The sequence below is a fragment of the Meriones unguiculatus genome, chromosome 3 (genome assembly GCF_030254825.1).
Source record: "Meriones unguiculatus strain TT.TT164.6M chromosome 3, Bangor_MerUng_6.1, whole genome shotgun sequence".
In the NCBI taxonomy this organism is placed as follows: domain Eukaryota; kingdom Metazoa; phylum Chordata; class Mammalia; order Rodentia; family Muridae; genus Meriones; species Meriones unguiculatus.
The window spans coordinates 123,993,400-124,015,173 of NC_083351.1; the positions used below are offsets into that span (position 1 = coordinate 123,993,400).

General features: G+C 38.6%; 1 protein-coding gene across 3 annotated transcripts; it reads left to right on the forward strand.

Annotated features, from left to right (window-relative positions):
• The first annotated feature begins 1,009 nt into the window (after positions 1–1,009).
• Positions 1,010–20,665, forward strand: Il7r (interleukin 7 receptor). Of its 3 annotated transcripts, XM_060380475.1 has the most exons (9): positions 1,063–1,203; positions 1,345–1,427; positions 4,688–4,823; positions 12,090–12,247; positions 13,798–13,955; positions 15,636–15,804; positions 16,598–16,691; positions 17,789–17,864; positions 18,203–20,665. In XM_060380475.1, the coding sequence occupies exons 2-9, from the start codon at positions 1,355–1,357 to the stop codon at positions 18,713–18,715; spliced, it is 1,377 nt and encodes a 458-aa protein (XP_060236458.1). In that variant the 5' UTR covers positions 1,063–1,203; positions 1,345–1,354; the 3' UTR covers positions 18,716–20,665. The 3 variants fall into 3 exon arrangements, with proteins under 3 accessions (XP_060236459.1, XP_060236457.1, XP_060236458.1); XM_060380474.1 differs by lacking the exon at positions 1,345–1,427 and having other exon boundaries at positions 1,017–1,203; XM_060380476.1 differs by lacking the exons at positions 1,345–1,427; positions 16,598–16,691; positions 18,203–20,665 and having other exon boundaries at positions 1,010–1,203; positions 17,789–17,868.
• Positions 20,666–21,774: the final 1,109 nt, after the last annotated feature.

The window sequence follows — 21,774 nt, forward strand, 5'->3', positions numbered from 1 at the left end:
GGAACACCTACTCTCTTCCCCAACATCAAGCCCTCTATATTCGTAATAACCCACAGGGTCTAATTAAGGCTGCTCCCGTGCTCATTGAGTATAGGACTATCCTAGAGCTTGGGCAACGTACCATGGGACACCGTTTCAAAGAAAACTGAGTCACTCCCCGAGTAGTTATCAAACTGCCAGTAGTTTCTCAGCTAGCAATGGAGCTCCATGAGTCCCCGCCCTAGTCACCTGGTGGCTTATTGGCTTGATCTGTGCCAGTCTTGTGTAGGCAGCAATGGCTACTATGAAATTATGAGCGCAGAGACCCTATCATTTTTAGAATAGATGATTTCACAGTATTTTTCTCCTGCCCCTGGCTCTTTCAGTCTTTCTTCCTCTCTTCCATGATAGTCTCTGAGGCTTTGAGGGGAGTTATTCATGGCTGGTACTATAAGCCTGGCCAAAAACCCATACCTGGAGAGGTCATAGGCAATACGGAAAAACATACTGGTATTATTTTGTTTAAAAGACCCAGTATCAACTGTCTTCTAAATATTTGTTCTTATACCAGTAGAACAGTGTAGCCTCAACTCTCATCAGAGAAGTTTCTTTCACTCTGCATGGTAATTAATGGAGACTCCCAACTGCCCAGAGAGCAGAGAACTGAGCGTGACCATTTGAGGATTCAGCCCTAAGTGGAGCAATTTTATCCTAGCACCATTTTTTCTAAAACAAAAGTCTGCTGCAACAACCACCTGATGAGCAATGTAAATTTGGTTTTTTGTCTTGTGATCCTGTTCAAGTGGGCCCTGAGGTCACTTGAACCATCACTTGAAGTCTACCTCCTTGCTCGAAAGTAAGCAGTTAAGGTTGGGTGCTGCAAGGAATACTAAAATGCTGAAAAATGTCACAGTCTATGCTTCCTCTACCTCTGCTTGCAGCAGCAATCCTTTGCTCAGACTTCCTGTTTCTGGCACTTGCCTCTTCTGTGATGTGTTCATAGTTCCCTATCTGTGGTCAAGTAGGCACAGAGCTAGGTTTGGTTCCCCCTCTCTCTCTCATTCACTTGCACACACAAGTGTGCTTCTCTTCTCCTCTCTCTCTCTCTCTCTCTCTCTCTCTCTCTCTCTCTCTCTCTCAGAAGGATGGTTCTGGGTAGAGCTTTTGCTATGGTTTTCTGTTTACTTCAAGCTGTTTCTGGAGAAAGTGGCAATGCACAGGACGGTGAGTCATTTCTAACTTGTTTTTGAAGGATTTCAGATTGTCTCTTGCATGTATGGTCAGGTTACCCGGTTTCTCTACCAGGCTGGAGCTGGGCAGCAAGAACTTAGCACCTTTGGTTATTTTGTGGGTATTAATCCCCAGGACAGAGCAAATGAGGACAACACTACAGATGGCTTGTAACTCACAAGAACTGTCGAGGAGCAATGCGTTTCATTCAAAATCTGGTGCGTAAATAGGGATGGATGTTGGTGCTCTCAGAAAAGAACCTCATGTCAATTCTCTGTTTGTGCTTATTGGAGAATCTCTTCCAAAACTGTGCCAGCCAGAAAGCAGAACCATCTTTGCTTTGTTTAACTATTTATGGAGTTCTAAAACCGTAAACATCCATGATAAACTAATAGCCAGAAGCAATAGGTTTGTGTATTCACCAGAACTATATTTCTAGTGTCCAGAATATAGGAGTTACTTGATAATGTATTACTTCAAAATGCTTTAACAGATTCATGTGAGATTACTAATGAATAATTCAGAAGAGTGCAGAGTAAAGTGTCTTATTTGGAATACACAGGACTGCTTTTATATTCAGCAAATCCATCATATGGTCATCATAATTCTCTTTGGAATGCATAAGATACTTAGAGCCTGGCTCCTTAAAAATATGAATTCTAATTACAAAACTGTGCTCGAAAGTCTCTGGCAACCACAAGAGCCACTTGGGATATGACCCTCCAATTTGTTTCTACAAATTAATCTGTTTTCATACACACACACACACACACACCATAAAAGGAGACACATATCTATATATGTATTCATATATATAAAATATACATATATAAGTATATTCTGCCTCTGCCTCTTGAGTGCCAGGGTTAAGGCAGGCACCATCATGCCTGGCCTATATGTGCATTTCGAAATTGGGTGTAGTAGCACATACCAGTAACTCTGAAGTACGGGAGGCTGAGACAAGAAGATCATGAGTTCCAGGCCAGCCTAAGCTACATAGTAAAATCTTGTCTCAAAATACATACTTTTTTTTTTTTTTTACAATATCAATGCACATCAACCTAATGACTCAGCTGAGCTCTTTTTAGTCAAGTTCCCTTAGTCATGCTTTCTAAGCTTAGATATTTGTGTCACTTTACTTAGTGATTACTAAGTATGGAAAACCTTTGCATTTTTCTTATTAAGAAATCTGTCAAAAGAGTAGCATTTTTCAGCATGACTGAGCATGAGTCACTTGATGAAGGGGAGACATTATCTCATGTTAACTATGTGCAAACACATGGCAAGAAGCCTGAGAACTTTCCTGCTGCTTGCTGTAATACTTCTTGCTGTAATAATTCTTGCTGTAATATTTCTTCTTGTTGCCCATACTATTTCTTTTACAACAACCACAACAACAACAAAAAAAGCGAACATTGTTGCTGAAAGCTGGACTTTCACTTCAGCTTTTTAAAGTTTGGACATTTTTCAAATAGGTAAGCCTGGGCACAGTCGCATAACCAAATCAAAACACTTCCGACTTTGTGCCTAAAGGGATTCACAAGCAGTCAGCGATTGTTGGTCGAAAAATAAAGTTAGTCTTCTAATAACTGCAAGGATGAACAAAACAAATGACAGGAAAAAGAATTCAAAAGCCCAAACACTTCAAGCTCTTCATCAGCAATCATTCTAAATGAGAAGTCTTCTAAATGACAGTGCCTTTCTTGTAATATGTATTCCAAATGTTTTACATTTCTATTTATATAATTTTCTATTTAATGATTAGATATTAACTTAAATATTAATGATACTAACAACTGAACACTTAATACATTAATTCATTACTCCACATAATGTCAAAACTGCAGTAAGAAGAGAAACTTCCATTGATATGCTTTAATTTTTTTTCAAAAGAGCTCCAGAGGTTGCATGCCTATTTGCAGAATTATAATTCACATCTTCACTTTCACACTGATTTCTCAAAGACTCTCAAAGAGCTCTCACCCATTCTGAGAACATAACTGTGAACTGAGTGAAACCTCTGTGTCCAGAGACTCCTATAATGTGCGCATAAGCATCAGAATGTGAGTTTTGGGTGTCTGCTTATGCAGGAAGAGGGCACAGCTAGAAAGTTAGAATAGAGAGGATTTACACGCACATCCACTGTGTAGACTATTCTTAGCTAAGAGTTCCACAGCTCACATCAGGTAGAATATCCTCCCACAATGGCATGTGATTTTCCCAGTTTTCACAGAAATGTTTTCGGTTACAGAGCAATTGGGCCCCATAACAACACCTGTTACATGACCAATGAATGTGTCATTTAACACAGCTGCTCTGATTGTGGAAAAAGTTGCATGATCAGCTATTTGCATATTGTGTGAGATAACTTGAGACGTACTTTGCTAGACTGGGTAGTGGGAGTCTGTGAAAGTTGTCTCATCAGCTGTATATATATATATATATATATATTATATGGTTGTATATAGATGTGTGTATATATATTTAGTGTGTATATATACATATGTATATATATGCATATATATATATATATATACACACACACACAAAATACCTAATCATGGGCTCTACAACTCAACTTAGGAAATCAAATAGTATCTTTGACAAATTGCAGTTTCCAAAAGTGACAACATATGAAAAATTTCACTTCCCACTTTCTTCTAGAATATTACTAATATGCATAGAAAGCAGTAGCTAGGGAAATAAAAAACCTCTAATCATGTAGGCACAGACATTAGCATCCTCAGAGTTTACTATTTTATGGTTACAGTTATCCCTGCAGGTCACTTAAGAGGCCTTTAATTGTCACACAATGGAGGCATCAATATTCCCATAAAAATGTGAACTTGGAGCTGAAATAGTTATTATCATCTTTCATTTGAAAAGAAATTTGGAAAGTAACAAATAAAGACCAGTAGTGAAAACCAAGGTTGGATTAGGTGGCAACTGGATGAAATACAAGATCTCTTATTTGAAATGTGAACACTTTAGTCTAAAAAAGATAATTTCAACATTTTAGAGTTCACACTGGGGATTTATTCATTAACAGTTAGCACCTTCTATATATGCCAGATCACCTGGCTGAAGTGAAAAATACAACCTCAAATAAATACCTTCTAAATACAGTTTCAGAGTGTAACAAAGAAATTCTGATATGAACAAGGAAAGCGGTTTGTCTATGCCCCTTCTAATTTTCCAGCATACTAATCCAACAGTAGAACTGTTAGATGCACCTGGATTTCTAGTGTGTGTGTGTGTGTGTGTGTGTGTGTGTGTGTGTGTGTGCATGCTAGAGTGTGCATATGCACGCACACATTGAAATTTCTCACTGTCTCTGTCCTTGGAATCTTTTTCTTTCGATAAACTTATAGACTCTCTCCCTCATGTGTGCCACACATCTGACATTTTATTAGAGGGTATCAGAGTTTCAACTGATGCATTCATTTCCTCCTGAACAGCTGTGCTTTGTACTTCCCAGGAGACCTAGAAGATGCAGAACCTGATTACTCCTTCCGGTGCTACAGCCAGTTGGAAGTGGATGGAGAATTGCACTTACTGAAATGTGCTTTTGATGACCCAGACATCAACAGCACTGATCTGGAATTTGAAATATGGTGAGGAAGATGGTTTCCTTTGTACTTAGCAATCCATCCCCTGTCTGTCTTTATCTGTGTTCCTTTCAACACCTGCAAAGGGAGTATCAAATGCTAAGATTTACTGGATTCTCACAACTACCTGAAATACTTTGTCCATTGCTAGAAGTTAAAGCGAAACCACTCTCACTTCATTTCTTAGCTCTCAAGGAAACATACAAATGATGTTTTGGATCTTGGGGATTCTACATCCCTCCACACTCACAGTAATTTAAATAAAAGCTGCTTCTAGTAGACCATTCCTGTAAGGCAGAGTACTATTTTCAGATTTCATTATGCAGTGAAATTGCCTAGCTTCCGGTCTCAATGCCAATGCTTAATAACTTAATTTGCAGCAAGTTATGTAACTTATATATTTCTCAGTTCCTTCATCTAAAAAAGTGAGAGACTAAATTTCACAGGAAGGTTATGGTGATTAAACAATGTAATATATGTAAAGAGCTCAAATAAACACCTAATGATTAATTAGAAATGGAGAAAAGACATTAAATGATAATTGTATGTATATATATATTTAAAACACCCACCACCTTGAAATATTTTTATTCCAGACAATCTAGTCAATGGAAAATTTCCAATAATCCATAGGACAAAGTTTATTCTTGGTTTCATATGGCCTTAAAGGAAAGCAAAGTACAAAGAAAGCTTTGGTCTGAAAGGTGGTAAAGAATCTTCTTCCCCAATTGCTTCTTGTCATTGCTTCTTGTCAAGGGTTATTATCTCTGATGACTTGAAAAAAAAATACTCTGATATGAGATTCTGACTTGTGGTTATTTCCATATTCATATCAGATGAACTCATTTTTTGTAAGTTTCCGTATGAGGAAAGTATTTCAAGATCTGCAGTAGTCAAAGAAGGCTTCTTAAGTTTCATGAGCACTAAGGCAGGCCTTTGCCACCCACAACCCAGATAAGCTATAGATTCTGAATTTCCTGAATTTATAGCTCTTTCCTGAATGTGTGCACAACTTTTTCCTGAAGTCACTGGATGAACAACATGTTGGAGTTTAACATCACAGTATAACCTCATTCTGTCTCTGTTTTCATACTTTTACAGCACACTTTGTTGTTGTTAAAATGGAACACTTTATTTTGTTTTTACTAGGCAATTTTTTAAATTTTATTTTATTTATTAATTACACTTTATTCACTTTGTATCCCCCCATAAGCCCTTCCCTCCTCCCCTCCCGATCCCACCCTCCCTCCCCTTTCTTCATGCATGCCCCTCCCCAAGTCCACTGATAGGGGAGGTCCTCCTCTCCTTCCTTCTGATCTTAGCCTATCAGATCTCATCAGGAGTGGCTGCATTGTCATCTTCTGTGGTCTGGTAAGGCTGCTCCCCCCTCAGGGAGAGGTGATCAAAGAGCAGGCCAATCAGATTATGTCAGAGGCAGTGCCTCTTCCCATTACTATGTAACCCACTTGGACACTAAGCTGCCATGGACTACATCTGTGCAGGGGTTCCAGGTTATCTCCATGCCTGGTACTTGGTTGGAGTATGAGTCTCTGGGAAGACCCCTGTGTTCAAATTTTCTGGTTCTGTTGGTCTCCTTGTGGGGTTCCTGTCCTCTCCAGCTCTTACTATTTCCCACTTCTTACATAAGATTCCCTGCACACTTTCTATGGAGGGCAGAAACATAAACATCTGGGGTCTGGAGACACGCCTCAGTCAGTAAATTCTTGCTCTGCAAGCCGCAGACTTGCTTTGGCATTTCCAGAGCCTACGTAAAAGCTGAGTGTGGTATCTAACCCCACCCTGGAGCTACGCTGGGCATGGGGATGTTGTGAAGAGAGATGGATTCCTGAGCCCTACTGGCTATTCAAGCTAGCACAGTCATTGAGCTTCAGATCTCAAAAAGTGTAGGGTGGAGAAAAATAGGAAGACCCAAGACACTGACCTCTGACCTCCACATGTGTGTGCATACATGAACACCTACATACATATATACATGTGCACACACACACACACAAACACATACACATCACACCCAAAACAGCAACAACAAAAAAAGATGTCCAGTGTCATTCTTGCAGCTTGATAAATCAGTTAAGCAACTCATCTACACAATATTCTCAGTATTTAGGGGAAAAAGACACAACGGTTTGACTTTAGGTTTTGCAACCGGGTTCTTCAATACTTTGGTTTCACCTGACCAAGTCATGGCTGACCTGTTTGTCCACTCTCATTCACATATTTAACCATGTTCTTGTCCACTGTAACAAACTTCCCTTTAGTATGAATTTTTCTGACATATATTCATCTGTCCAGAACATCACTTTATGTTTTTTAATTGGACAGATATTTCTGTTTGGAAAAGACTGCTTTAACATATGTGTTAAGGTGTACAAAGTGGGAAACAGAAGGTCGACCTCAAATAGATAAAAACACTTCGAGGCACTAACATCCCCACAAGGCATCTACACTTTACGTAGGATCTTCACGCACCTTCTAGGTTGAGAAGATGCTAACTGGAGAGTTCTGAATTTGTATGGTTCTTTTTCAAAATGGAAACTAGCTTTTGTAGAACATTTGTTTGCTTTTAGTAGAAATGTATGACGTAGAAGTTGCATTTTTTCTGAAGTAGTTACACAGATGAGCAATGGTAGATGCTATGTCCTTTCTCTCAGAAAGGGTACATTTAACATCTGACCTACATCTGGCCACCAGTCTCTCTGAACAATAAATGGAGGATCTATCTATCTATCTATCTATCTATCTATCTATCTATCTATCTATCTATCTGTCCATCTTTCAGTTAATTGATCTCCGGGGTGGGATCAGATTAACAAAGATCACAAACATGAATTACTAGTATACCAATAGACTAAGTCACAGTGACAGACACAATTATTACATAAATGTGAATATTCATCATGAGTTCTGGTCCTGTATGGATTAGTGAGAGAAGGGTAAAGAATGTGGAAAGGTCCAGCAGATTACCTGGGGGAGAGTCCTACCTTTTTTTTCACTGAAATTCTAGTCATATTTCAGATGCATTGAACAACAAAACAGAAGCTCTGGAGATACCAGAAAGTTGCTCCAGGTTCAAGACTAATAACTGAATACTTTACTCCTTTGTTACTTAAAGGCTGTTTTAAGTATTGTCATGAAGTGCATTAGCCTGTTTTCCCTACACTGCATGGGTACCCCAAGCTCAGAAACGGGTATCGCCCCACATTGCTCTCACATCTGCTCTAATTCAGCAAAGTACCATAGTGTTTCCGTTGGAAGGTTATCGGCGCCACACGTCTGAGGCCATCACTCATTTCACACTGTTCCCTTGTATTTAGTTTCCTTTGCTGCTTCTGAACTTTTACTTTTTTCTGAGTGATAAATCTCAGCATGGACATTGCATTCAGCCCTGCATACATGTGCACAACCTTTTAGGGTGTGGGATTTTGAACAACTGCCTATTCAGATACACAGTAGTTCACAAAAAGACTAAAATTTGTCAGGGGAAATTTTAAGGGGTTTTTTGCCATTAATAAATATGTATCAAGAAATAAACTTACAATTTCTTCACCTATCTCATTTTAATAATTGCATCAGTTTTTGACCCATGTCTAGGTTTGCCAACGCTATGCAGAAACCTCTGTCTTCCTGCACAGAGGCCAGGAGCCATCTCATAAAAATTAGTCTTTCATAGCATATTCATTCAATGACTTTTTACTCTGTAGTTATAAGGATGAGGTAGATGATGATGATCATCATCATCTAGAATAAAACTCCTAAACATATGACTTTGTAAAAGAAATCAACTATGAGAGAATAGTAGGGTTATTCGTTGATGAGAACTACTACAGGCTGGCAAAATTAGGTGTGGTAGAATTAAGAATTCTGGTTGCTCCTTAGGCATTGGGTTAGCCACCACACATGTGAAAGTCACCTTCCAGTGTGGAAGAAATGTCCTCCACCTAGAACTTGACTGATGAGTGCATGTCACACGCTTCTCAAAAATCATTGAATACTGACACGCCAGGCGTAGTTCCCCATCCCTGAACCCTGCAATGGACTGTCAGCAAAGACTTTTGTAAGCAAGGTCAAAATAATAAAATTAAAAAAATGAGGTCATTCATTCTCACCATAAAAATAAATGACACAGAATAAAAGGACATTTACTAGGCTCTCCTCTTTTCACATGCTTAAGTTTATTTCCCTCTTTTTGAGAAGTGTCCTCATGGGCTTGTTTCCAGACAAGTTCTTTGTTCTTAATACCCAGCTAGGTCATTCTGAAGAGAGAAAAAGCTGGGTTCAGTTGGAAGTAGAGATTGTGGCAGAATGCCTCTAGACATATGGCTTACACAAAATGAATTCTTCCTATTAATCAGATACAGATGAGTGTGTGTGTGCATTTGTGTGTCTCTATGTGTGTATGTTTTCAGTGTCTATGTGTGTGAGAGAGACAGGAATTGTGTATTTATCCATCTCTCTGTATCTTTCACTAGGTATGTGTGTGTATGTGTGGTGTGTGTCTCTGAGTGTGTCTTTGTCTCTCTGCATGTCAGTGTGTGTGAATGTGTGTGAGTGTATGAATATGTGTATATGTGTGAGTGTGTGTCTGTGTGTGTCATTGTCAGCGTATGTATGTGTGTGAGTGTGTTTGAGTGTATTTGTATAAGTGTGTGTATGTGGGAGTGTATCTGTGTCTATGTGTGTCTATGTATGCTTGTGAGTTTTGCGTGTGAGTATGTATATATGAGAGTATGTGTGTCTGTGTGAATATGTCAGTGTGTTTGTGTGTGTGATAAGGAATATGTGATAAGTCTTGGAAGCTGAGAAGGTTTGGTGATTTCTTTGGTGAACTGCATGAGTGTGCTCTTTTTTGGTGTGTGTTCAAGACCTGGTTACTCTGAAAATTTGAAAAAATATTTTTTTACATTTTTCAATTTCATAGTTTAAACTTTAGATTTGGATTTAAAAGATGTGTTAAATTGCGTAGAATTATGGATCATAACTTCCACGCTGATGTATTCTGAGTCAGCTGTATTTATTCTATTTTTTTCAGTGATGTTTTGGTTTTTCTATATTGTTAAAATATTGCTAAGATTTTGATTAATAGTATATAAACCTGTTGGGGAGACAATCTAATCAATAGTAACTTTGCTAGCACATGAACATAGCTCCCATTTATTTAGATTTCTTCAAATATCTCTCTGATATGTTTAGTGATTTCCAGTACAAAGATCTTGTACTGGAAGGTACTTTAGAAAATTTATTTCTAAGGCTTTTCTCATTCTACTACCATCACAATGGTTATAATCATTTTAAAACTTCACTTTCTAAGTTTGTTGATAATATTCAGAGAAACACAGCTGGCTGTTTTCTGATGGCCTTGATAAATTCAATTATTCCCTATAATTATGTTGGAAATAAATGCCCATGTAAATTAATAAGGTTTTTTTTCTTCAAATTAATGTGGTTTCTTCCTTTCAAACCTTTATATACTTGCTTTGGTTCTCTTCTCTTATGAACTGAGGAGAACCTCCAATGTGCTGCCTAGTATGGGTGTACAAGGACAAATGTCTCTCTTGTTTTGATTTTTTATTTTTTACCATTATGCTTTATAGTAACTTTTTATAATTGATTTGAGAAAGTTTCTTCATTCCATTTCTTGTTGGTTGGAGAGTTTTTAATCATGAATAAATGTGTGATTCTATCCAAAAACAAAAACAAAACAAAACAAACAAACAAACAAAAAAAAACACAAAACACGCTCTGCTTCTATGAGGAACATTTTAGTGATTTGTTCTGTTAATGTGGTAAACTATGCCGATTGAAGACTGAGCCTGCTTTGTTTCGCTGGTACTCATCCCACCTGACAGAACGCAGTATTATTATTTTGAAGAACATTCGGTGCACATTTTGAAGACACTGTCTTATATGCTGGCTCGGTCTCACTAAGTAGACAGTGATGATCTTGAACTTCTGATATACCTCCCTCCATGTTTTGAGCGTTGTAGTTACAGGCATATTCTATCACCACACATTTATGTAGAGCTTTGAGCAAACTAGGACAGTCCTCTGCCAGGTGAGTCATGTCTCCAAACCTATATATGCAGTTTTGAGAGATGGTTTTCTTTCCTGTATTTTGCTGGGTTTGGGTCCCTACTATAAGCTGGCGGCACAGAATAACATAGATCATCTCTATTTGGGGAAAGAACTTTGGTAATATTGGCACTGTATCTTTCTTAACCATTTGGTAGAACTCAGCAGCCTATAACCACTAAGCATTTAGTTTTGTTTGTGAGGGTATGTGTTCATATGAATGTGATTTCTAGAGGATGATCAGTTTGTAGGAGGGTCAGTTTCATTAACTTGTAGTTTTAAGTGTGTCTTCACTTCAAAAAAAATTCATTCACAAATTATTAGATTTTCTATAGTTTTAATTTCTGCATAATAACAATTGTGTCTCCTCTGACATTTCAGGGATTCATAACTTATAATTTTTACACCTATAGTGCCATAGACATTACTATGTAAACCATTCTGGACTCAAATTCACAGCAATCCTTCTACTTCAGTCTCTCAAATGTCAAGATTATAGTCGAGAGCCACCAGATCCAACTTAATTTTCTTTTCTTGACCTATCTTGTTGACTTTCATTAGCCAAAGTTCCCATGACAATGGGCATGCTTGATGTATGCCTTCAGCACCACTGAGGATCTCTGCGAGTTCAAGGCCAGTCTGGTCTACATAATAAGTTCTGGGCTAGCCAGGGCTACATAGAAAGGTCCTATCTCAAACAATAAAACAAAACAAAACCCTTAGTTCACTTGTTAAATATACATAGTTTGTATATGTAAATCTTTTCAACCAATTTAACATAGTAACTTCTATTAAAGCCTTAAAGCATTTCCTTAAATCCTATTTGAATCAACATTTCTTTTAGTTCTAATATTTTCCATTTCTCCACAAGAAACACCAATTACTTTATTACCTAAACAAAGTATAAACTTCTCAATGATCAGTTCTAAAAACTACATAGATCTTTCTCTTAATTTCCACAAGCATGCTTTCACGTTCCCAAACTCATTTGCATATGGTTGTAATAGAATGGAAAATGTTGTTTGAACTCATTCTCCCTTTCTCCTCAGCATCAGCTCACCAATTTACATACCTGTAGGCACGAAAGGTGAATGTATACAACCAAAATGTGCAGACAATTTTATTTTATTGCATATAGAAACTCCTACCTGAATAAAGACTTGTAACTTTTTGTTTCTACAGTGGGGCTCTTCTAAACAAAGATTGCCTGACTCTTGATAAGCTGCAAGAGACATATTTTATCAAAACAGCAGAATTTGTAATGATTGGTGACAGCAATATATGTGTGAAGCTTGGAAAAAGGAAATTAACTTGCAAAAATATAAACATAGTCACAATAGGTAAGAAGTTGTGTATAAAGGTATGGTTTCCATGGTTTGGACAGGTGCAGAAACATGTCTTCACTTTCAGGTTGTTAAAAATAGGAAAATCATGAAAACGCTTTGTTATAAACAATACCAACTTTCCTAACTCATTTTTAATAAATGAAAATTTGACCTTTGAATCATGAATTCACTGTGAGAAAATATGCTGAGAATATTGAAACTCAGCTATGAAAGAGGATGTTTGTCTACAGTATGAGGAATATAACTTAAGCAAGACTATGTATGACCTTCCAATACAGCTTTTCTTTTTTGCATTCACTTCTCCTGAAGAACTTGTAGTCTTTTCTCCTTATGCATATAATATTCCAAATATTTGTAATTAAATTAACAAATCATTTATAAATAAATACATTTTCCATGTTTGTCAAAGTTCTACATGTAAAAGAGAACTTATAGGTGGGATATAAATGGATGAATAAGTAGATAAATGATAAATAGATGATATATGATTGATAGATAGATAGATAGATAGATAGATAGATAGATAGATAGATAGATAGATAGATAGATAGATAGATGGATGATAGATAGGTAGATATAGATGAATGGGAAACACATTGATTTCTAGAACTGGCTCATGTGACTGTGGTAGTGGTAAGTTCAGAATTTTTCGGATAAAGCAGAGGGTATAAATGTATTGTGCCTGAACAGCAACTCTATGAGGCAGGCAGACAGCAGGCAGAGGTCTATGAAACAATAGGTTAATTTAGCTGAAACTGACAGAGGAGAAAGGTCTGGAGAATATTCTGGAATTTGCCAGCCAGGGCCAGGATGCAGACTCTGTACTTCTATGTATCTGAGGTGAGGTTCAGTGGTCACAGATATATTCTTACAATTCTCTTACTTTGGAGCTCACCAGTAACACATTCTCCAGCAATCTGATGGAGATAGATAGATTAGATAGATAGATATAGAAAGATAGATAAATAGATAGATAGATAGATAGATAGTATATATACATAATATATATAGATATGATATCCATCAAAACAAACATTTCCTGAACATATGGTTTGACACTCTAAGTTTGTTTCTCACATATATTATTGCTACCCTAAGCAACACTTAGGACTTCCTCCACATTGTGACTCAGTGACCAGATGGGAATTACACGCAGGAGGATTTAGGGGCAAAGACTGAAACTGGCACAGCTCCATGTGCTCACAACACAGAGAAGACCACACCAGCCACAAGAAAGCTGGCAATGCTGTCTGGATGCGAATCAAGGAGAGGGAAGATTTGGCTTTGGGGGCACAAAGCCAAATTGGCTCCTAAAATGGAAAGCAGAGGGATTTTTTAAAAGCGTAGTTATCAACAATTAATGCAAAAAAGGTTATGAATTTGAAAGAGGGCAAAGAGGGCATACAGGAGAATTTGGAATGGAGATAGGAAAGGGGGAAATGATGTAATTACATTTTAATGTCAAAAACATAATTAATACTTTTTCAATGTACTTATGTCCTTTTTAGCTCCATACCCAGATTCTATTTCTTTTTTCTCTCCAGTTAAACCTGAGGCTCCTTTTGACCTAAAAATAGTTTACCGAAAAGAAGCAGATGATTTTTTTGTGACATTTAATACATCTCACTCAAAAAAGAAGTATCTGAAAAATTTAATGCATGACGTGGCCTACCGCCCAGGAAAGAGTAAAGGGAACTGGACGGTAATGTAGCTCAATCGTGTTCATAAAACAAACATAATCATATTTTGGTTTCAGAGCCCGTTCTTTACTCAGAGAGGCTTTTTGGGATCCTGCTCGCTTAAGCCCCCACTACTCCAGCATCTCTCTTGGCCCATCCTCACCTAACTAGCTCCATTTTGTCTCTATGGTTCGGGTGTAGACAAAATGTATGCTCATCAAGTACCAGGGCGGGCTGGTAATCATGGGATGGCTCCCTTTCTCTGAAGAGAAAGGAGTGAGTGGGGGGAGGTGGGGCATGAGGGAGGGACTGGGAGGAAAAGAGGTGCTTTGATCAGGTTGTAAAGTAAGTAAATAAATAAATAAATGGGATAAAAAATAATGTATGCTCAGATGAACCTCATTCTCATTATACAAAACCTTCAGTTCATGGGATAATCAGGAAAAATAATGAGGCCAACAGGTCAGCAGAAGATGGGGCAGAAGGTTTGTCTGCCACTTTGTTTTTATTTTAATGTCTAAGGTTTCAGCTGCAGAAGAAACAATTATTGTTATTCAGTTTTCATTTTCTGTATATTTAGTCTGCTTCTTGGTGGTCTGCTGAGGCTAAAAGGATCTTGCTGGTCTTACCATCTATTTGGGAGATGAGCTGCTAGAGAAGCAGAGTATCCCAGATGGTCGGGTCTCTCTTTACCTACCAGCTTCGCTTCAGTCCTCCCTATGTCACATAGATAACGTTTCTCAAAAGATGGCTTCTCCTATTTAAGAATAAAAGAATGTGTCCTTATGCCTGATGCCCGCCTTATTCAAGCAGGGTCATCTGTACAACTTTACGGAGTGCTGAGGCATGTTGGTTTTAGATATTTACTCCTGTCCAAGGCATCTGCTACCCCTCTCTGCCTTCTCCACACACACACAAACTGGATGACCTTCATCTGACCTTCGCTCATTAACCATCTGGCAGTACCACCAGTAGAAAGGCAACATTAGTAGAAGAAAGGATTATGAATAGATGATTCAAAGACAGCTTACTGTCTGTTAAAGAATAAATTAAATGTCCAGCCTCTACTGGAGACTTATTTATGTCAATACGCACAAACACAATTGTTAAGTCAAATAAAAATTAGCATTAAATTACCACATAACTGTTAACAGATGGCTTGTCTACATAAAATTGTTAGTAAGTCATTAAGATAGAGGCAAACATTACAACAGGCAAATGAGCAGAAAACTGTCATAAATAAGAAATATATAAACTCAATTAACACAGTCAAACAAATATACAAAACAATGGGATACTACTTTTGTCTATAAAATTAATATAACATCTTTTTCTTTAAAATAATACAGTGTTGGAAAGACACATGTCTTTACTGTTATGTGTGGTGTAAAATGTACTCTTTCTGGAAGGAAATGATTATTGCTCACCAGCTTACCCTCTATTTCTCCTCGGTGCATAGAAGGCAATAGAAAAAAAAAAGAGATGCTGGAATAGAATAGCTATGAGCCTAGGAGAATCTGCCCTTCATTCTGCTGCTGAACCTTTTGTATAGTTGAACTCCCTCATTTAAGAAATATGAACTTCAGGAGAGTAGTAGCAACTTGACTGAAAGAGTTTGTGCTAAAGAGAGCTGAGAAATCTAGTCAACATGTCTTTTTACATCTTTCACATTACAATAATGTAGCTTATTTTTTTCTCCCTAGCATATACATCTATCCAATACAATAACAACAATCCTACAGAGAACGCTGCAACCAAAAGCAGTGTACGAAGTCAAAGTCCGATCCATCCCCCATGACAGATACTTCAAAGGTTTCTGGAGCGAGTGGAGTCCAAGCTCCACCTTCGAAACTCCGGAGAGCGAGAACGCAGGTAGGCAAAGGCTGTGGAAGCCCTGTCCTCACACACACACACACACACACACACACACACACACACACACACAAAAGACTTCATATAGCAAGTGTAGCAGAGAAGAGTGATGTAAATAACCCACAGGTCAGGACACTGGGAGCCCTCTTACACTTGAACCTGATAGCGGAAACAGGTTGTGTCGATGCCATTGTCTCTCAGGCGCTCCTGGATCTACCACCATTTCCACCTTTGTCAGGGATCATGGCTGATCTCTCTGTGACCCCTCTAGATAGCAAGCATCTTTGCTAATAGAAAGTGAGTGGGCCAATATGATGATCTACTACATCTCCTTTCTCAGGGCAATAAAGATGCTGTGGGGTCTGGGAATACCACTAGCCAGAGAAGCCAGAAAGAGAAGGAGTCGGGAAAGCACCAAAGCACCTTACAGAAAACTGTTTGAGGGAGGGAGGTCATCCCTGCTCAGCCAGCTTCCCGCTCTCATTCCGGAACTTGAGACAGCAACGGGGTGAACATTTATTTCTTCAGCTCTTATTTAGACTTTTTTGGGGGGGAGAGGAGGGGTGGTATTGGTAGCTGGATAGAGGTCATCGTGGAAGGTCATCTTTACATTTCAAGTCACTAGGGTGACTTGCCCTAGTCACCCAGATCAGCACCATCCTTTCTGTCTGTCAAAGAACTATTGCTAGGAAACAATAAGTCAGACTGTTACTAAGTAAAATCAAACCACCCCAAATACATACCCCCACTTTGTGCTCCCTAAATGCTAACCATGATCTCTCCTACATTCCAGGGCGATGGGATCTTGTTTTGGCAGGTATCGGCGTTCTGAGTTTCTTCTCTATGGTTTTGTTGGTCATCTTAGCCTGTGTGCTATGGGAAAAAAGGTGATTTTCTTTAATAATCCAGGGGGTCACAAAAGCAGGATTCAGGATCCACTTACTTATCTAGAAAAATTTAAAGGGAGACTTGTGTGTTTTTGTGTTTCTCTGTCTATCTGTCTCTCTGTCTGTGTATGTTTATGTGTTCAAGTATGTGCACACGTACATGAGTGCTGGCCTACAGGCAGCCAGCACTCAAAATTGATTGTGTTACTCAATCATTTTCTACCTTGTGTTTGGAGACAGACTAACTGTTCAGTAAACTCTGAATACCTGTCTCCAACATGTCATCCCTGTGTTACTGACACATGCTGTCATTCCTGACTTTAATGTAGCGTATCTGAACCCTGGTCTTCATGCTTGTATGGCAACAGGTTTATTTACTGAATTATCTCCCTAGGCACTTGCACCCCAAGCAAGAATTCTTTTAAAAAGTGTTTTTCAAATGTTTTCCTCGCAACCTCCTAAAAGATATAAAACTGACTACCCATACAAAGTGACCTTGTGACTTTCCATGCACAAATTCACAAGACTCTTGTATTCTAGTCTGTGATAAAATCATGCACTGTGAAATTACTCAGTGTTCTAGGAAGACGCCCTCAGCACAGGGCCACATACTCCTAGGACAAAAAGTACTTTAATTTGAAAAATGACACCATAAAATAATTTCCTTGAATAGCTTAAAACATACCCCCACTCCCACTAGAATTAAAGCAAAACAGTTACTTCCAGTAAAGACAGTGAATAAGATGACAATACCAATATTGAACATAAAAAAACCAGGTCACATTTTAGCTCCATATCAACACCAATAGTACCTCCCTGCAAACCTCACTTTTCACTTTAGGGCACTTATTGTCATAATTACAGTGTCTTGTCCACAACAGATCAATAGCCATGACCTCTGTTCAGTGGCCTCCTTAAATCAAGAGTGTGATACAGGCCAGAGAAGATAAGGTATTTGTGCACAGTGGCTACATAGCAACAGCAGAGCCAATATGAGAAAACTCTTCTTACAATCTCCCTCAAATACGGAGAAAGACGTATTCATGTGCCTTCTCCCTCTGCTGATTGCTTCATCTATGACTGTTCTCTGGTTTTAGGATTAAACCTATTATATGGCCCAGTCTCCCTGATCATAAGAAAACTCTGGAACAACTATGTAAGAAACCAAAAAAGGTAAGTGCCTTTGGAGAAAGAACCACCATCCCAGTGGGATCTCAGTCTAAGAATGTTTGGTCTCTTATGTATCGCATAACTGAGGCTCTTTATAAGACATTGAGGAGTAAATCGAAGATGCACAGGGCAAGGGTTAGGTGTGCCATCAGTGTTTCCTTCAAACCCAGAGAATCACAGCTCAGGCAGAAGTGAAGCCAACTGGAGAGCAAGCAGGTCATTTTCTAGCATTGCATCGTAAATTTTTGTGAGAAAGTTCCTTAGACATTTTTATTTTCCTAAACCAAATGCAGAGCAGCAGCTCTTTCCAGTGCCACTAATGTTTCTGTCTTTCTCTGCAGAATTTGAATGTGAGTTTTAATCCTGAAAGTTTGCTGGACTGCCAGATTCATGAGGTGAATGGCATTCAAGCCACAGATGAAGTAGAAAGCTTTCTGCAAAATTCTCTTTCTCCACAACCTGATCCTACACAACCCGAGGACCTGGAGAAGGAGGGACATGGAGCAGCTGGACATAGCCCAAATTGGCCATCTGAGATTTTAGACAGCACACCAGAAATGTCCAGAAGAGAGTCACCCCTAAGATGCGCAGCTAGAAATCTGAGTACATGCAATACCCCCACAATCCTTTCCTCTAGGTCCCCTGACTACAGAGATGGTGACAGGAATAGGCCTCATGTGTATCAAGACTTGCTGCCAAGCCCTGGAAACACAAATGACCCCCTCTCTCAACCAATTTCTCTCCAGGCAGGAATCCTGATTCTAGTTCCTCAGGGACAACCCATTTCCACTCCCTCAGTACTGAATCAAGAAGAAGCATATGTCACCATGTCTAGTTTTTACCAAAACAAATGAATTGTGAGAAACCTAAGACCCCCTTCTATCACAAAAACAATGATCACTGGGCTGCAAAGTCCAGAATGCCTACCCTCCTTCATAGCTCCCAGAAGATAAAGTCGATGGGACCTTGCAACACATCTTCAGCATTCTGAGAAATCATTTTGATCTCTTATCTCAGAAGCATTTACACAAAACAGGAAAAATCAGTTTCTCCCTTGTTGGTTTCATCTTAAGAGTTCAGATGAGATGACACAATTAAAATTACAAAACTCAAATTAAACAAAAAATAAAGGGAACGATAAAAGAATGTGATGAATGGTAGAATAAAGAAGAAAAGGAGAGAAGCCCAACAGGAAAGAGCAAATCTATCTTTAGGACTTACTATATATCCAGTACTCTACACAACCGATCTCATTTCTTCCTCACAAGAATACTACAATGTGGGTTTATCCATTACAATTGTTATTTTCTTTGTCATAGATGCCAAGGTTGAGTTCAAGTAGTTTGTCTAAGCTTTCCTTTCAGCAACAGGTGAGGCAGCCTTCCCTTGCCATGAACCTGTCTTATTGTTGAGTGTCGAACATCACCACTAAGTGGGTAATTACATAGTCATTATTCAAACTGGGCCATTTTGGAAGAGAAAATTAGAAGTAATTAACAGTAAGCATAAACGGTGTCTGTCTCAGAGAGATGTGGATGTATGGTTATTTTACTTCAAGTGGCTATGAGGAAGAACTTAGAGAAAAATATACACTTATGGATATGAAGTACCATGACCATGTGTCAAAGGAAATGGGAGAAAGCAAAGAAGCCATCAAGCTCATTAGATTTTGTTTTTTTTTTCTTCTGAAAACAAACTCAAGAAGCAATAGAAGCCAAGAAGTTCCAGAGTCAGTTATCAAGGCCATGATCCTCCTGCTGCTATTACCCGTCGGCCTCCATGTGAGATCAGAGAAGAAGCTATTGCCAACCCACAGCAGCGCATTTAAGCAGTGAGTGGAAGAATAGCCCTCCATTGTGTGAGATACCATTACAAATGACCTCAAGGTCGATAGCTTCGAACTTTGCCTGAAGAAGGGGCTCTGTACACTTCAATGAGTGCCCCAGCTAAGACCATGCTTATGGAAACACAAAGAACATAGGTAAGTTAATCAAATTCAAACGTTAGTTCATGAGTGCAAGCCACAATTTTGTGCCCCTGCTGTGCACAGCCAATCTCCTGAAGGAAACAGGAAATGACTGGAAGAAACCAATGTGTTCCTTAGCACTAAGATCCTCTGTTTCAGGGTTGACATTGGTTGTTTGAATTTGGGTGTCTTTCTGATCATGTATTATACCATGCATTATATTCATAACCACAGCTGCTGCTAATGCTTGATTATACACTCAGGAACAGCATACAATGTAACATTACTGATTGGTTCTACCAATTTCCCTCTTGGATTTCATGAAGGAAAAGCAAAACTCTTGGTCAGAGACAATATGCAAAACAGAGATGTCCAGTACTACTTCCAAGTAATGTGAAAGAAGGATGAGAAATATGCAACTAATTTGATCAATCAACAATGTGTGGATCCAGGGAGTTTCCAGTTACTCAATTTACTTTCTATAAGGCTTTGTCTCTCTCTTCGGTGAGGCTTCCATGTGCCTTTTAATCCAAGTATGGGCTATTTTAGATGTATATATTTGTGTTGTTTGCAGAACTAAGATTTGGAGCTGACAGAAAGGATAAGAATGTGTATTTGGGAATCTGGAATTGATACAGCTCTGGTGATTCTTTTTTTTTTGTGAGCTCAACAGTTTTTCTTCGGCATTCTTTAAAACACTCACCACTCACTACAGTGAAGTTCTCTGAGTTGACTGTGCACTTTTAAATGCATTATTAATATCCTGTAGAGCTCTTACATAGAGAAATGTATGGCATTTGTTATCATTTCACGTTTAATTAAATGCTAAGGAACTCTATGGCTGTGGTGTCTTCTGTGACGGTGACAACTACACTGAATAAATACATCCCTACCGTTCAGCACAGACTTCTTTAACCACTGAAAACATTCTTAGATCATCTAATGGGTTAAGCTTTGCCCCTGTACGGGTCATAGAACAACTGGCATTTAAAAATACACTGAGAGGAAGGTATTGCTACAGGGGGTAAATCCCCAACATGGAGTGGAGACTCTACTGCTAGGACAGAGGAAAAGAACCAAACCAGGTAAAGGGGGTGGAGAGATGACTCAGTAACTAAGAACACTGGTTGCTCTTCAGTTTCTGAGGACCCCAGTTCAATTCCCACAACTTATATGGTGGTTCAACATTGTCTATAACTTCATTTCCAGGGATCTGACATTCTATTCTGGCCTTCTTGGGTACCCAATGTGCATGTGACACAAACACATACATACAAACAAAACACACACACAAAGCATAAAATAATAATTTTCAAAATGTTAAAAAAAAAACAGATAAAGGCAGATATGGAAGAAGATACAAGCAAGAGAAACTTAAAGATCACATTTCATATGGTAATGCACCACACTGGAATTAGCCAGTTAGCTGAGCCTGGAGATCACACAGGGCTTTTCTCAATATAGGAAAAAGTGTAGTGAGACATGGAGTTGTGAGAAAAACCATTCAGGGGAATGTTTAAGTATAGCAACTACCATAGACATCACTGATTCAGATAGCAGCAATAATATGATGGCAGTTACTTCAGAAAGAAAGAGAATTCACATTTTCATAAAAATAACATTCATCTTTAAAGTTTAATTTAAGCATGTCTGCATATTCTGTTTTTATCTTGGTCAACTGAGGCCACTCTAACAAAACACTGTGGTCCAGGTAACTTAAAAACAACAGCAATTCAATCCTACTATAAAATAAACATACACCTAAAGAAGCTAATCAAGAAGGAGAACCCTAGGTCCTCCTTTACTCAGAAAGACAAACAGGATGGATATTGGTAGGAGAAAACAAGAAAAAGGACAGGAACCTACCACAGAAGACCTCTGAAAGACTCTACCCAGCATTGTATAAAAGCAGATGTTGAGACTCATAGCCAAGCTTTGGGAGAGCGC

Excerpts from the sequence above, each read along its gene's own strand:
- Il7r (XM_060380474.1), top strand. The coding sequence starts at position 1,125 with ATGGTTCTGGGTAGAGCTTTTGCTATGGTTTTCTGTTTACTTCAAGCT. Across the intron at positions 1,204-4,687 it reads AAGTGGCAATGCACAGGACG|GAGACCTAGAAGATGCAGAA; the intron begins GTGAGTCATTTC and ends TGTACTTCCCAG. Across the intron at positions 16,692-17,788 it reads TGTGTGCTATGGGAAAAAAG|GATTAAACCTATTATATGGC; the intron begins GTGATTTTCTTT and ends CTCTGGTTTTAG.